Source organism: Lonchura striata, chromosome 10 (genome assembly GCF_050655825.1).
Source record: "Lonchura striata isolate lonStrDom1 chromosome 10, ASM5065582v1, whole genome shotgun sequence".
Lineage (NCBI taxonomy): Eukaryota > Metazoa > Chordata > Aves > Passeriformes > Estrildidae > Lonchura > Lonchura striata.
In genome coordinates, this window is record NC_140712.1 from 19072428 (window position 1) to 19089172 (window position 16745).

At 45.0% G+C, this 16745-nt stretch overlaps 1 protein-coding gene across 1 annotated transcript in view; it reads left to right on the forward strand.

Annotated features, from left to right (window-relative positions):
• SLCO3A1 (solute carrier organic anion transporter family member 3A1) overlaps positions 1-16219 on the forward strand; it is a 130448-nt gene extending 114229 nt beyond the window's left edge. Inside the window, exons 6-10 of the mRNA XM_085588890.1 lie at positions 1777-1975; positions 2857-2995; positions 7233-7408; positions 10179-10243; positions 14674-16219. Coding sequence (XP_085445016.1) covers positions 1777-1975; positions 2857-2995; positions 7233-7408; positions 10179-10243; positions 14674-15053 — 959 coding nt within the window. The 3' untranslated portion in view covers positions 15054-16219. The remainder of the gene's footprint in view (positions 1-1776; positions 1976-2856; positions 2996-7232; positions 7409-10178; positions 10244-14673) is intronic.
• The last annotated feature ends 526 nt before the right edge of the window (positions 16220-16745 follow it).

Consider the following 16745-nt stretch of genomic DNA (forward strand, 5'->3'; position numbering starts at 1 on the left):
GTGGGGATGTGTCTGTGAGTGAGAGGGTTGGCCTTCAGCTGTGCCATGGCTGCAGGGCCCACAGCAGACCTCCAGCATCCTTCCCTCACTGCATCCTGCTGCCAGCACTTCCCCTGTGGCCCAGCCTGTTGTGTGGGAAGCGGTGTGGGACACCCAGGACAGGAGAGTCTGTGAGAGCCTTGGGTGCTGCAGAAATGGACTGTGTGGTTGCCCAGGACTGCAGTTGCTCTCCAAGTGATAGTGTGGCCATTGAACTGTTTGTCTCATGGTCTGGAGCCCCACAGTCCTGCAGCCCATCTCAGTATGAGTTAGGAAACACAGTGTCTCCTGTTAGTCACTGCTTTCCCTTTGGCCTGGAAATGACAAGGTTGCAATGAGCAGTTCAATACCTGAGTTAGTGCAGCTCGGTCGTCTTTCAAATGTCCCTTCTCTCTGACCATTCTATGCTGCTGTGATTTCACGTTCTACATTTCTCAGTGTTCATTTGTTCCCTGTCAGGACACTGATGGCAGAATATCCATTTATTTTCTGCTGCTGCTCATCCCAGGCAGGCCCAGCCATTTGTTTATGACAGCCCTTCTCTGAGCAGCACCCAATTAAGATATCTGCAAGTTGATCTTGGATGATCTGCGACCACAGCTCGCCAGATGGGCAGCTGGCAGTGATCTGTCAAAAACTGGGACAGCAGGAAATGGGTGGATCTTCATATCATAACAAGGAGTTTGCAAGCTGCTCTCCTGACAGTTGTTTATTTCCCTGTTAAACTTATTGATATCTTCTGGTTTTGGCCTAGTTTTCCAAAAGAGACAATCCCCTGCAGTCAGCTCCCCCAGCAACCCAGGAATTTGCTAGTGAATTTTAATACGTTTTGACAGAAGGCCAGAGGTTTCAAAGTTATGGCTATTGCATCCTCCCTGAAAATTAAAGGCTTGGCAAAGGAAAGTAACTTCACTGTTGACCCAGTGGGAGAAGGGAGAAAGCTGTTTGGTGGGAGCTGGCTGGGCAGTCATGATGAGAGTGTAGCTGGGTGACCAGCAAAGAGGGGATCACCCATGAGCCAGAGCACATCCTGCTCCTGAGCTGACAGTGGGAAAGGAGACTTGGATAGCTCTGTGTTTTTCACAGCAACTTGTTTAAGCAAACTTGTAATCAGATTTCTCACATGGTGTTTAAGGGAGTCTAGAAATGCCAGGACTGGGATTCTCTTCTAAGCACAGTTCAGGTGGTGAGATGGGGAGTGTAACTGGCAGCAAAGGGATAAAAGTGATCCCAAACAAGCATAGTGTGGTAATTTCTGTCTGTGCTGGAAAGGGAGTCGCTTCTGGCAGTGATTTTGCATTTCACAGTTAAAAGAAAATTATTTTAGGGAGATTTCATATTTTCAAATGCTGTTCCTGCCTAGTCTCTGAAGATCTGACTTCCGTGAGTCGCGCTAGCAGGGCTCATCCAAAGCCTCCAGACACTTTGGAAAATTCTTGACTTTATTTGCTGCTGCTTAGGTCAGGCTGGGCCAAGCTCAATAAGTCTGGCATTCCCTCCAGCATGGATGAGAACTGGCAGAAGATCCTGGTTCCTCCGTGCAAGGCAGCATGCCTGTTTGCATCTGTTCCTTTTTTTAGGCAACCCCAGCTTGGTGCTACTCCAGCAGTTGGGCATTGCAAGGTTTCCTCCTGCCAGCACACAGATGTGGCTGCTGAACAGTTCAGCGCTGTCACAGCCTCAGTAGATACTGTTCAGTAGTTCACTGGGCCTTGCTAACTGTTTTTTCTCTTGCAGGGATGACAGCAATCCCGTGTGCATGTCTGGGCATATTCCTGGGTGGGCTCTTGGTGAAGAAGCTCAGCCTGTCTGCTCTGGGAGCCATCCGGATGGCCATGCTGGTGAACCTGGTGTCCACAGCTTGCTACGTGTCCTTCCTGTTCCTGGGGTGTGACACAGGACCTGTGGCAGGGGTTACTGTTCCCTATGGAAACAAGTGAGTGTCCACAGAGAGTTTCAGGGAGTTTTACCAACATAAATCCATGTTAGTGTCCTCGATGGGCAGTGCTGGCCTTCAGCCAGCCATAGAGCAAGCTCAGAGAAGGCAATGTTGCATGGGCTCTTAGTCTGGGATGTTTCCATGCCACTCACCACTGAGAGAGTTGAGTACCTGCAGATGACAACAGAGTTTCATTAAAATCTGAAATTCAGTCAAACTGAATCAAAAGGTGACAGACCTGAGTCTGTACCCACAAGCACCTCTGGAGCATTGGGGCTGGTTTGTCCTGGCAGTAAGAGACATGCTCTGCTCTGTACATTGATTTAAGTGCCTGAGGGGAATCTGTAGAACCAGGTTTTAGATGCCTGAAAATACAGATATGGTGAAGAGAGAGCGTTTTTGGCTGCAGGCTCATTTTAATGTGAGAAGTGAGGCCCACATAACCCTGTTTTGTCCTACACTCACAGGACTTGGAGGGAGCTATTTGGTATTTTCTTCCTGAGTGCTCCTGTAGGCAGTGGCAGCTCTGTAGATGACAACATCAGCCTGTCAGTTGCTTACAGTGTTGCATAAAAACACAGAGCAATCTCCACAGCATCTCTTTGTGTTTCCTTGAGGATTCTTGTTGAGGTAACAGGGCAGCCCAAACCTTGCATTAGATTCTCTTTTGCAGGGAGATAGTGGCCATGGCATTTCAGTCTCCAAGGAGAGGCTGTAGCTTGGATTTCTTAGAGCTGGAACCCAGCTAGCCTGCCCACTGCTTTTTTGTAATATATTTCCCTTAACCACCTCCCTCAAAGGCACCTTTGTGAGCAACAGTTGGAAAAGCTGGCTGATACCACACTGTCCATTAATTCCTTTCTCTCTTTGTCTTACAGCTCAACTCCAACCTCATCTCTGGACCCATATTCCCCGTGCAATAACAACTGTGAATGCCAAACTGATTCCTTCACTCCAGTGTGTGGGGCAGACGGGGTCACATACTTATCTGCCTGCTTTGCTGGCTGCAGCAGCACGGTGAGTGGGCTTTCCTGGGGACCTCTCACCTCTAGGAACAGTTCTGGGAGCTTAAGTGAGTCAGGTTCCTGCATGTCTGGTAGGGTAGCTCACCTACAGCCAGCAGTGGCTGCACTCCCAAAAGCTGATCTCACACCTCTGGTGGGCCTGAGCCCTGTCATTTACTCTGTTCCATAAATGCCCACTGTCTCCAGCAGCAGTTGCCAGGGTCACCCACGGAGTAGGATGGGATCTCACAACCTCCTGCCCTGGTCTTCCTCCTCAGCAGGGAAGCAAGGAATGTGATAGGAGATCTGCACAGGTGTCCAGTGGCAGAATACATCCTCTGCAAGATATTCCTAACCCAGAACAGACCAGCTGAGGAACCAGCTTCTCTTTTATCCTGCCACTTCTCATCCCCCTCTTCTCCACTTGCCCATGTTCGCCCTGCCCAACCCTTTTAGTCTTTTTCCTCTTGCTCTTTCCCTGATTCTGATTCCTAGATAGTTGTGAGCAGTTCCTGGTTTTATTCACCCTTGTTTAAGCTTTCCTTTAGCTCCACTTGCTTATTTCTCTTTCCTTACTTTGTTCTGAGGCAGCAGCAAGAGCAGTTGTCAGGGGAGCAGAGTTTCCATCCAAAGACATTCTGCATTTATTCAGTTCTCTCTAAGAGTTTTTTTCCCTTAGAAAACTCTTAAAGACCAAACTATCTTTATATAAAGAAGATGTGGGGAATTTTTAACAGTATCTTAAAAGCCATCTTTTTCACTTTTTGCTGCTGAAATGTTAATGTCTTCTGGGTTACACTGAAAATAAGTGCCTACTGCTCCTGTGGGTAGGGACTAGTGGGATTCCTCCATCCTTGCTCACTGCCTGGGGCTGTGCCAGGCGTGGTGATCACTGCTGTGTGGAGTCTGTGGGAGGTCAGCCTGGTCACAGGGACTGTGCCTACACATCAGTGCTCACCACATGCAATTATCCTTCCATGGCTTCATCCTTCCTCTTTGAAGAAATACCAAACCTCCCTTCCTGCCCTGGAGACAAAGCACATGTGAGAACTGCTGAGCAGACACATCTTGTCTCCTCCATTCCCTCTCCAGCCTCAGAGATGCAGGCATCCCTTTGAAACACCACAGTTTTGACCTTTCAGCAGCCCTCCGAGGAGCTACATCAATGTGTGACACATGAAGGTGTTCCTGGCCTCTTCTTCCTCCTCCCAGTAAGTCAACACCTGAGATGGCAGCAGGATGATTTTAAGAAGAAACCAGCTTGTTTCAGGCACACAGAATCGTGTCTCACCAGTTCACCAAGCCTTCAGCAAGGGTACAGCTGGTGTTGGTGTGTTGAGTGATCTCCTCGCTGTGCAGTGCAGGGCAAACCTCTGGCTCCTCTGGAAGGAGCATGGTAATGAAAATTCAGCTCTGCCCCTTCAGTCTGCAGCTGCCTGACCTTGTGCTCTGCAAGAGCAAACCTCTCAGCAAAAAACTCACTCTCCCTCATGCTTTCTCTTACTCACTCCTTCTTATTTTGCCTTTTTTGTTGTCATCCTTGGGGTTCTTCTCATGTCTTTGTTTTGTGGGGGTTTTTTGCAGTAACATTTTGAACAAATTGGTGAAGCAATAGCATCTGCTGGAAAGGGCATTATCAAGAATTACGGACCAGTTTGGCCATGCAATGGCCTTGAGGCAAAGCCAAATTGCCAAACCAAGTTTTAAACCCATAATCCAGGTAATGACCTGTCTGGAGGGTCTTGTGAATGTTATGTGCTTGTGATGAGGCAAGGGTTGCTTTTTACTGGGACATAAAATTCTCTGAATGCTTTATTTAACTTTACTACATCTTACGTTTCTGACTGCTTCTTTTCACTTTTCCTCAGTGAACAATTTCTAAAAGTAGTGTGTAGCTCAGTTATTTTTTTATTTTTCATTCCTTCTCTCTTACTGAGCTGATTCCAGAGGTTCACTTGTCCAAAAAGCCATAGGAATATCAGTGCTGGTAGGCAGAGCTCTGGCACCCCCAAGAACTTTTCTTTCAAGCCATTCCTGGGAGTGATCTTTGCATATCACGTGTTGGACTGTGCATCTTGTTTGTTTGATGCCATTGACTGTCTCAGCATTTTGGCTGGAGACACATGAATTCCAGCCTGGAGTTACTGTGCTGGCACCTCACAGCTTTGCATTGAAATACCAGCTTGTCCCTTCCCTATCACAGCAAGGGCTTAAAAAATGAGTAATTAAAAACATGGGTAATTTGCATGGATAATCACACCAAAGTCAAGATGCTGTTAAAGGTATAAACTCTGTATCTGTGTAACTTCACAGGCACACATAAATCTGGGTGTGCAGGTTGCTGGGCAGCAGAAGGTTCTGATAACAAGTGGTTGAATGCAGTGGGGTTGTAGACAAGGGGATCTATAGAAGTTTGGCACAGATAGCAAAAAATTTCCTCTCCACAGGACAAAGTTCTAACTCCATCTTTGATGTTGCCTTGTTTGATGTCTGTGAGTTGCATACTGTGTCAGTAATAAAAGATCAAAGATCTCCCAGGTAAGGATGAGGTGCAGTGCCAATCAAGCTGAGGTAGTTGGTACAAACCACTCACACTGCTTCAGGCCATCACCTTGAAGCAAAGTGGTCAGAAAAGCAGATTGAGGGACAATATTTCAGGCAGTGAAGGTAAGACCTGCCTTCTAAAAAATCACACAAGTCGGGGGACATTCTGCCCGAAACAGGTACTTTCTGTCCCTTGATGAGAACCCATGGGAAATAAACTCCCAATTCTGCATGTTCGCTGTGATGGGAATTTTGTCCAAGGGTTATTCAATGCAGGTGTATACTTTTCCAGACTTACATGTGTTTTGATCACAGGGCTGATGGCTAAAAATGCACTGCAGTCAGAGCCAGGAGCTACAAATTCCTGTTGTCTGTGCAAATACCACCTCAGTGGTGCTAATTGTCACCATTCTGGAGCCTTCAGGTGTCAGCTTCTAACTCACAGCACAGGAATTTGTTATTTTAATTGCTGCTTGCCAGTGGAAAGGCACCTGCATGTCTGCTCCAGCTCTCCTAGAGTTCTGCACCACAGTCCCTCTTGTCCTCTGTGCACTTAATTGGAAAAAAATGATTTGACTCCTATGCAGAAGAAAGAGATTGGTGTCAGAAAGGTTGGAGTAGTATCCCTGCTGATCCTTTGGAGGCAGTGAACCAGAAAGTGTGGTGTTGTATGGTCCTAAGGGGACCCCTTTGGCAAAAAAGCAAAGGAATTTTTGCTGGCACATGGTAGAGGAGGAGACTGAGCTGCTTTTCAATATGTTGTATTTTATGACGTTCCTCCTCATACAAACATGTGACCTGCAAACCCCACGGGTTTGTGAAGACAAGCCATGAATCATTAACGACTGTTTCCTTCTGTATTCGTTAAGGGATTTCTTGGTAGTATTGTGTGCCTTAATTGCACTGACATTCTCCACTCAGAAATTCAGGAGGGCGAGTTGGAAAATAAGATTAAAAAAAAAAGTAAATCCTTAAATCTGTGACTGGCAAACAAAGCTTCTTTTCACATCCTGCACTTGCTGGAGAGATCAAAGCAAAATGCAGCCATTCCACCCTCCTTCTGATCACATATTGATAAAGTTTATCTTGCTTGACTTGAGCTTTTAGCTCAACACAAATCCCTTTGAACCAGATGTCAGTTGTTAGCCCTGGAGTGCACTGAAGTTCAGCAGCATCCGTGCTGCCAGGCTGTGGTAGTTCAGCTGCAGCACCCATCGTGGGTGGCTCCTCCCAGGGTTTGAGGTGCTGGAAGCAGGCCCCAAACTGCAGCCAAGAACAGGGCTGCAGATTTACCTGCATTTAATGTACTTCAGTTTAATTGCAACAGCCAAGAGGATGGAGGTAAATAAGAAAGTAATTAGAACCATAATGGAGGAAATCTTCCTTGTCACAGAGACACAGATTGTTTCTTTATTCTCCTCTAAAGAGGAAGGACTTGGTAATAATTTTGTCACCGTGACATTTATGGGAGAGACTTGAAAGGAGCAGAAGAAAAGAAACAAGCCAAGGGACAGCTTTCCCTCGCTGGCAACATGCATCAGCTCTGACGCTCCTGAAATTCTTTCCAAACCCCCCTCCAACAAGCACTTAGGAGTTATTTAATTGACCATTAGAGGATTAGGCGTTGCTGCTGACAAGCCCTGTTACAGAGGGCAGCGATGGGGATCACAGCTCTCCCTTTCCTGACTCCTTGTGCTCCTCTGCAGAACCTCAGTGGCTGTTCGTGCCTCACCTCGGTCCCTGCCGAAAACGCCACCGTCGTTCCTGGCAAATGCCCCAGCCCTGGGTGCGAAGAGGCCTTCCTGACATTCCTGTGTGTGATGTGTGTCTGCAGCATGATCGGGGCCATGGCGCAGACTCCATCCGTCATCATCCTCATCAGGTGAGGCTTCTGTCATCCTCATGAGGTGGGGCTTCAGTCATCATCCTCATCAGGAGGGGCTTCAGTTACCATCCTCATCAAGTGAGGCTTTGGTCACCATCCTCACCAGGTGGGGCTTTGGTCACCATCCTCATCAGGTGGAGCCATCACTCATAGTTCTCACCAAGTTGGGCTGTCAGTCACCATCCTCAGAGATGAGGCCACTCTTGGCATGGGATCAGGGCTGGAGGGACCCTAGCACATAGGGGGAGCTGAAGGTCCCACACAGCTCCTGACCTCTGCCTTTTACACCAAGCTCACTGTCCCCAGACCCATGACTTTGAACTGAACCTCCATTCAAGCCGTTTTCTCCCTAAGCCACTTTTTTTCACTTGGTAGCACCTGGTTTAGCCAGGCATGGCCCCATTTCAGGGCCTGCAGTATGGAGCTGCTAGAGAGAAAACAAGAACTGCCCAAGCTCTCCTTTGGTAAAATGAGGGGGTGAGGTGGAACTGGGCCCCCAAATATACAAGATTCCTTCAGGGATGTTTCAGAGAGTGATGGCAGGGGTTGTTCTTCTGGGATTAACGTGGAAGTACACATGTGCAGTTTCCAGTCCAGGTAGTAAGGAAGTTACAGCTGCATCAGGATGGGGGCAGAATTGCCACCCCATGTTCTCAGCACATAATGACTTAGAGATAGTCAGGCTTATCTTTTGAGATAGTCTGGAGACCACAGAAACCATGGAAAAATGAAAAGCTGTGGCAAAGACTAGCTTTGGTAAATACCTCCCTGACTGGAGTTTAACTGCTCTCACTCCTGGACCAAGTCCAAGAACATAAGGAGATTGGAAGTCTGAAGGACATGTCTGAGTTAAACCATTGTGAATAGATGGGCAAAAGTAGCTTATTCAAATAACTGACCTTGTGTTATTTTCAGACATATGGAACACTTCACCTTACGATATACATATATACCTAAGCCCACATTTATCCAAAATTACTTAGCTGTCCAAGCTGTCACTTACTGAGACTAATAACCAGAGGCATAAATAGCAGATCCATTCTGCTGCCTGGAAAATTCCAATAAAATTCAATCAATAAGGTCTGTATTAGAAACACACTCTTGAGTGGATTTTGGACAGAACAGCTCTGCGAGGGCATGTCTCCCTGCAGGATACAAAATGAGATATTCCACCTACTAGTTCATTTCTCTCTTTGCATCTCCGGTAGCTAAAGGGAAATCAAATTTCCTCATGATAAATATTGTGACAAAAGCAATTTGAAGTTTGAAGAGTTCTTTGTTCAAGGAAGCTGCCAGCACCTTTAGGATACAGCATGGAGACATCTTAGTGTTGCCTTCAAATGAGATAAGCCCAGCACCAGCCAGGAAGAAGAATACCAGGGAATAAGAAAAGCAAAGGGAAGATTAAACATACTCAGTTCAGAGCTGTAGGAAATAAACAATTCATGCTTCCAGATTTGTAACTTCACTCAGAATCACTGATAGCTACCAAATGTACAGCGGAGAGCTCTGAGCCAGATACCACCTCGTGCTCTCTTGCAGCTGTCATCTTCCATTGCTTAAGGAAAGTTGTGGCATATGAATGTGTCCTTGGTGTCCAGAGCAGTGACAAGTGACACTGGCAGCTCCCATGGTTATTTAAAAATTGACTCATTGTCTGCAAATTAAATGTCTTGTCTTAGCAAGTCATTTGGTCACTGCTGTAGTCAGTGAGAAAAGGAGATGTCTCCATGAAGCAATTTTTAGTCCAGCCTAAGGTATGGGGATTGACTTCAGTCTTAAATAGAGAAAAGTGGATGGAAGGACACCACCACCAGTTAAAAGCCCACTGTGAATATTCCATGTGATAATCTTATTTTTTCATAAAAAAAAACTTTCAATGCTCTCTTTCCTTTATTTCTCACCCAACTGTAGAATCTTATTTGAGCCAACCCATTAACCATTGGAACATTTTTCCAAGGTCATAAAATTCTCAGCATAAAGGCTTTATATGTAAAGTGTGGAAATCTGCCTGGAAACTGCTGAAATTCATCCTGAGGTCACAGGCTTTATGAAGAAGTCATGGTGTGGTGTAACATGGCCCATGAATGTGTGAGAGGAGGACAGGTGATCAGAAGGATCTTCTCCTAACTTAAAAGCTATCTTAAAAACTGCTTGTTTTATCAGTTTCAGCCAATGCCACTCCAGTGCATTTAGTCAGAGAACCTCCCCTGCCATGAATGGTTTTTTAAAGCACCTTTGAAGGATAACTCTTAATGCAGTAGTGGTTTCTCTGTTCATCGCAGAAGACACTGCAAACACTGTCCTCCCAAGATAAAAAATGTGGCATGCTGATGTCACATGCATGAAAACTAGTGTTGAGTGCTTCCTCACTGAATCACCAGGCTGACTGAACCTTTTGGTCCACCATTCTCCCTCCCTCTCTTCTTCCCAGTGTCTGGGGAGTTTCAGAACCAAAAGTTTTCTCTCTCTCCAGTTCTCAACATCTGGAGCCTTGAAAACTTGATGGGGGGAGCTTATAAACATCCGATGTCAACATTAGCTGTTGTTATTAATGACTTGGCTAATTCCTGAACCTATCACCACTGCAATTACTTTTGGGGCTGTAGGCAGTTCAGGAGAAGGCAGAAGAAAAGCCCCGTTAATGACTTTTTGAAGAGGTGCTGGTGGCATCCTGGCTGACAGCACAGAATGGCCACAGGGTGTGTTAATCAAAGCAGAACAACAGGAATTGATTTCTCTCTCTCCCTCTCCCTCCTCCCTGCAGAACCGTGAGCCCTGAACTCAAGTCTTACGCTCTGGGGGTGCTTTTCCTGCTGCTTCGGTTGCTAGGTAGGTACAAAAGTTGTGTCCTTCTCTCCCAACCTTTGTTCCCTCTTGGAACACTCCATTTTTAACATGCAAAAGTAGATTTCGACTCCCTGAAGTGCTGTCATTGTTGTGATGGGGTCTGACATGTTGAGGTCCATCTGACATGTTGGGGTCCAAGCCCTCTCCGTGAGGGATGTCACATCAAGGCTCCTGAAGGCACTTTTCCTGCCATTTGTGTTGTGCTAATGGAAGAAAATGCAGTGTTGCATGAGCAATGACTGTTTCTCCCATGGTCCCACACAACCAGTTTCTCTTCTGTAGCTGTTAATAACGTGTCAGCAGCTTGCAGAATTTCTGCTGTACTGCATTTTGCTGAAGTAGAGAGATATGGATTTTCACCCTCCTTTGAGGGACAGGACCAATGTTACATTATGAGTTTGCCCCTTCTTTTGGGTGTCTCAGAAATGAAACCAGGAAAATGAGACAAGCGGAGTCCTTGTTTCCTCCTGTGGGTTAATATCCCATTAAAATGCTTATGGCTCCTCCCCTGGACCAATATGTTCTCCTTATGTATGAATTAAAGGGAACATACCAGGCTGCTGCTTGTTTCTGAGTGGTTTTTTTCCCCCTCTGGAAGAGGTGGCTCCTATTTTAAAGCTCTTCTATTTCAGCTCATTAGTCTCAGTGGTTTAGGGCAAAATCCTCTGATCCATCATTGTGTGGGACCATCTCGTGCCCAGGATTAATGTATGCTGTGGGAGTGGAACTTATTTTTTTAGCAGGGCACAGAGAGCACCTTCCCTGCATGGCACCCTTGGTCCCAAAGGAATGAGCTGGAGACTAAAGTGCCATCTCTTAGACTACAGCAAGATACTGGGAAGTACAGGACTGAAAATCCAGCAGTACCAGACATACTTTGAATAAGCGACCTTATTTTTTTACTTATTTTTTTAACACCTTATTCCCCGTAAGCTGAACAGGAAATTGTGCTCCCAAACCAGTTTACAGTAAAGCCAATTAGATTTCCATTGATTTTGGTGAAGTAACTGCAGCCATACAAAAAGTTCCATCAAGTTCACTTACCCAGAGCTCAGATAAGTCAAAGGGAAGTTTCTGGGATGACCCAGGTCAGCTCTGGTTCAAGCCTTGCAAACACAGCATTTTCTTTAGCTGCTGGTGCTGCTCTTGGGTTTTGGCCTGACTTCAGCTGTGACTGGCTGAATGTGGAATCTCAGCAGGCAAGAGTGCAAGGAGGATGGCTGTGGGATGTTGTTTCCAAAGGAAAAATACTTACAGGGAGGGATTTTTAGCTTTTCTTTCTTCCCTTCAAAAGAGAGAAGCCTCCCGAGATAGCAGCATCCTGAATTTCTCTAAAACCAGGCTCAGACATGTATGCTTAAGTTAAACAGATTTTTTTTTTTTTATTCCAGTCAAGAAGCCATAGTGAGAATTTAAATTCAAATCTTTATGTGTTGCTCTGTCACTAAGGGATTCCCATGAAATAAGACAATACATCCTGAAGCATATCAGCAATGTAGCTGGAACGCACAGAAAATGAAGAGAAAGATACTTTTCCATATGAGCACAGGTATCCAAAATGTGCCTCTATCAACCTGAGGTTTGAGAATAGAAGAATGGCTTTACTGATTTATGTTAAAATCTTTTCAGTTCACCTTTAAGCTTTGACTTAAGAAGACAGCGATAACAGCTGCTTCTTACACCAAAGGAGAGAATTAAATGCAAGAGGTATGAGACCCGAAGGTGCAATCGTAGCTAATAGATTTCAGTAAGACAGAAGCACCTTTTTTTATGCAGCCCTACAGTTTCTGCTATGAAATACAGATATATATATATATAGCAGAAATTTTTGCAACACTTTGCAGTAAGAAGTAGAGCATGATTTACTCTCTTTAATATTCACTGGAATAACATGAAACATGACTGAATTCTCACAGTATCCTCCTGCATATATTACCTCATTTCATAGGAATTCTGCTGTGAGAGAGCAGCCTAACAGTGTCTTCATATAAAAGCATTACTGTGGTTTCCCAGAGAAGAGAGTAAATCAGTGCCATTGGAGCCAAAGGTTCAGAATGGAATTGTCTGGAATGGCAAAGAACTTCAGACCTTTAAGATCCTGGATGTGTTTTTTTCTGGGTGGTGTTCACCATGCATCCTAGAAGAGCCTCTGATTATCAGGGCACCTCCTTAGATTTTTTTTCCTCCAGGCTCATGTTGTTTGCCTCTTACTCTAACGTGACAAAACCCCAGATGTTTCACTCTCAGCAGGAGTTTCTGGTGTGCAGTGCAACTGCTCAGCTCCCTTGTCTCAGGGGTTCTGAGCACCAACTTGCTACTGTGAGTCTCTTGTCCTCTCCTCTGCTAAAAACAATCTGAAATACTCACTGGTTGCTGAAGGTTTCTCCACATGACTGCATTAATATGGGGGTAGCTTTGGAGTTCAAGGGAGACAGGTCCTTACTCAAGTCTTAGGAGGAGCACTTTCCAGGCCAAATTATGGTGGATACCAGGCTGAAGCCAGCAGGTGGGGATGGCAGCTCTGAAGTTCAGCCTGCCCATCTCCAAAGCTTTGTGTCAGCATCTCTCAGCACATTAACAAGTAGGGACTCACATCTCAAAATTGTGATCCAAGTGTGGTTTTCTGTTATTACAGAAAGAATGTGGCTCCTCAGTCACTGCCAGATCTGGATATTACTCCTGAAGTGCCATCCAGCAGCACTGGGCACACAAACTGCAGTCAGCAGCACAGCCTCTTGCTTCTTTGTGCCCAGAGCCCAGCTGAATTTTTAAAATCCAAGTTGAGCATGTGGTTGTTCACAGGTTTCAACTAAAAAAGCGTCTTTTAACTTAGAAGCAGAACTAGCCCAGCCTGGATTTTTCAGTCATTGAAATGATGAACAAAGAGCTGGTGCTGATATTTTTTTTTTCTAGAACATAGATAGGTTTTAAAATATGATGACTGGAACTAGTATTTCTAACAAACAGATTGTCTTGCTTTTTTTATAATCTGGTTTTATTTACAACATTTGTGCTATTAATGATTGGTTCAAATGAGTACCAAAAGCCCATATAGCCTTTCTTAATTCCTGCATTTATCAACATATAAAGAAGATCAAACAAAATCTGCAGAGCTCCAGTCATCAAAAAAATAAAATAAAGAGATCTCAGTTACCACAGAGAACAGCGAAGACAACCAATTTATTTGTAGTCTTGGGATACATGTCATGAATGTCACTACTTTGCTCGTGACAAGCTGAAGGAAGGTATCTTTTTTAAGCCTGAAAATCCAGGTTAATGATGAAACTAGATCCAAGATTAAACACTTTCCTGTCTAAAAACTGCAGTCCTTGTGTCTGCTGTCACAGGTATTTATAGAGTCTCAGGCATCACAGCACTTATGGATGCATTGATGCTGTCAGGGGGGTGTTGTGCCTGCCTGTTGTTGGATTCAGGAGATGCAATGCTCTCCTCTGCTCACTGTCTCAACCAACAGCAGTGACTTTATCAATCAGGGCTTTTTTCAGGGTTTATCTGCTTCTAGCCTCTGCCTATAAATACAGCAGAAGGTAGAGAAGTGGTTATAATATGTAGAGTGTTCACATTTCTTCCCAGTGCTGCACACTCTGGCTGGGGAGCACAGAGCTGGAACGTGGAAGTCCTAATCACCATCAGGCTAATGGGAAATGGGGGGTTGCTGCAGTGTCCCTGCAGGATGAGGGAAAGTAGACAAGAAAAGCATTTCTTTTATTAGTTAAATGAGATTGGAGTGATTACTTTGCTTGAAGATTGCAGCTCTCCTGCAAACTATGATTGAGAAACACTCATTGGTAGTTAGCTGCAGTGGCTGTGGGAGAATCCTGCTGTGATATTTCATTTAATGGCACTCTGAAATTTTCCCTTCTTTTCAGATGGCATCTTTGACATCTATTAGAGGCTATTGTTTCTTTTCCTTAGATTCAGATAAAACCTTTTGCTGTGTCAGGGTATAGTCCTAAACTGGATCTCAGTGCCAAGGCTGATTTTAGGTGCTGAAATGGAATGCTATGTGATCCTTCAGGTGAACACCCTAAAGTGCAGAATTGACAGCTTCAAGAAAATGAGCTGCAAGGCTGTCCTCCTCCTCTTTCATTTACCCTCCACTTAGTCTCATTAGGCAACCAAGAAGCTTAATAAAAGCCACTCAAACTTGAATAAAATCCTTGCTGCATGTTGATATCAGCAGGAATCTCTTCCATAGATGTTAAGTCCAAGCTAAAAGCTCATCCACAAACTTCATTCAGGCTGATTTAGAACTTCAAAAATTAGAATCACAGGCTGCAGCTGGGACTATTAGCCTTGATAAAGTACCCTCTTTCCACTCACTGCAGTCACGTCCTCTCTCTTTATCACGGGGATCATCGAAGCATGATTTGTCTCTCTTATTTTGGCAGGTTTTATCCCACCTCCGCTGATCTTCGGGGCCGGGATTGACTCCACCTGTCTGTTCTGGAGCACGTTCTGTGGCGAGCAAGGAGCCTGTGCACTGTATGACAACGTGGTCTACAGATACCTGTATGTCAGCATTGCCATCGCCCTCAAGTCCTTTGCATTCATCCTGTACACAACCACCTGGCAGTGCTTGAGGAAAAACTATAAAAGATACATCAAGAACCACGAAGGTGGTCTCAGCACTAGTGAGTTTTTTGCCTCTACTCTCACCCTAGACAATCTGGGGCGGGACTCGGTGCCCCAAAATCAACCACATAGGACAAAATTTATCTATAACCTTGAAGATCATGAGTGGTGTGAAAACATGGAGTCTGTTTTATAGTGACTGTGGAGGAGTGAACTATATTAATAATACAAGGGTCCTTTTTAATAAAAACAAGAGAGCACGAAGGAAAGAAGAAACGACTGCAAAACAGCAACGGCAACACGGGAAACTTTTGTCTTTTTCTCAAAGTCAGACCCAGCCAGGATTCTTGAGAACAGCATCTTTTAATGGGATCACTTGTGACATCCTGTGGGGTGATGGAGAAAGCAGGGAGCCCTTGTGGCTGGGTACCAGCCCCTTTGGTGACAGTATGAGCTTCCAAGGAGGGCACCTGCAGAGATTCAGCGGAGAGCTGGGCACAGGCTTGGGCGTAGAGAAGGCAAGGTGATAACAGCAAGGTGGTAACAGCAAGGTGATAACAGCAATAGGTTCTTTCCCAGTCGAGATGGGGTGTGTGCAGCCCTACAGGGCTGGCCAGGCTGGGTGCTGCTCCAACCTGCTGCGTCCTCGATGGCAAAGAGGGAGCAGTGCTGGAGTCCTTCCACCAGCCTCACTCCGTCACCAGCCACGAGCCCACGATAAATTCCTTGAAAGCTGCTGGAAACCTTCCCGGTGGCGAGCAGTGCTGTCAGGGGTATCCAAGTCCTTCCAGGCCAGGCTTATTCGCAGATTGCAGCTTGGTGGCTGTCTGTGAATAACCACGCTCAGATCTCAAACCCAGTAGAGTTCAAGACATCTGCTCACACTTGCCAAACATGCTGTCATTTTTAAAGGGGGATGAGTTCCAAATACTTATCTGTGTAGTCCTCTAATAAGATGTTTTTTTGAAATTGTTTTCAAGTATATGTTAACCCTTAAATCGCTGACACTTTCCCATGAGGATTTATTTATGCTAGTTTGGGGAAGGATCCTGTTTTAATTCACCCAAACATAATGTGACTCAAGGGGTTTGTTTAATCCTCTGCATTTTTTATCCATACGCCTTCATTCTAATATGCTACCAAGCCAATGAAGACACATAATATGTTTTTAAAAAAGAGAATGAATGCACTGTGTCTCTATAAAAACAATTGTCTGTTGGAGAATTATAGATAATATGATGATTTACATAATATAGTTTTTTCATATTCTATGTGACTCAGTGAAAACATATATATGTGGAGAGGCTGTTGATGTTCTCTCCAGTTTTTAAAGACATATATATATAATTTACAATCTAGAAATTGTGTGGTGGATGTTTTCTTTAAAGTGTGTGTGTGTGCGTGTGTGTGTGAGTGTACAAGATGAGAGGAATACTGACCTTAATCCTTCAACCCTCACAATTGGTGTTTTATTTTTTACCTGAGAAATTCCACTGACTTTCAGTGAAAGCCATGTGAGGAAGTTGGCATAATCTCTCCTGGATGCCACATTTTGTTTGTATATTAGGGAATAGTGTCCCTCTGGAGGGCTGGGTTATGGGAGCAGAGGCTGGCCAGCATTGAGCAACTCAAACTTCCATTCAGCTCCCCACAAAGCATCCATGCAGGAGCAAATTTGGCTTGGCTCTTGCAGTGCAGTCTTTCCTAAACCCGCAAAATCCATGGGGAAACTTTCATCTGCTCACAAGCAGCCTGGGGGTCAGGCTCATTTTGTATGCACATTTTTGTTTTCCAAAACATTCCTGCTGGGAAGCAGTGCAATTTGGTGGCATTTGATAACTTTTTTTTCCCAGGAACCAGACTTGTTTCCAATGGACTAAATGTCAGA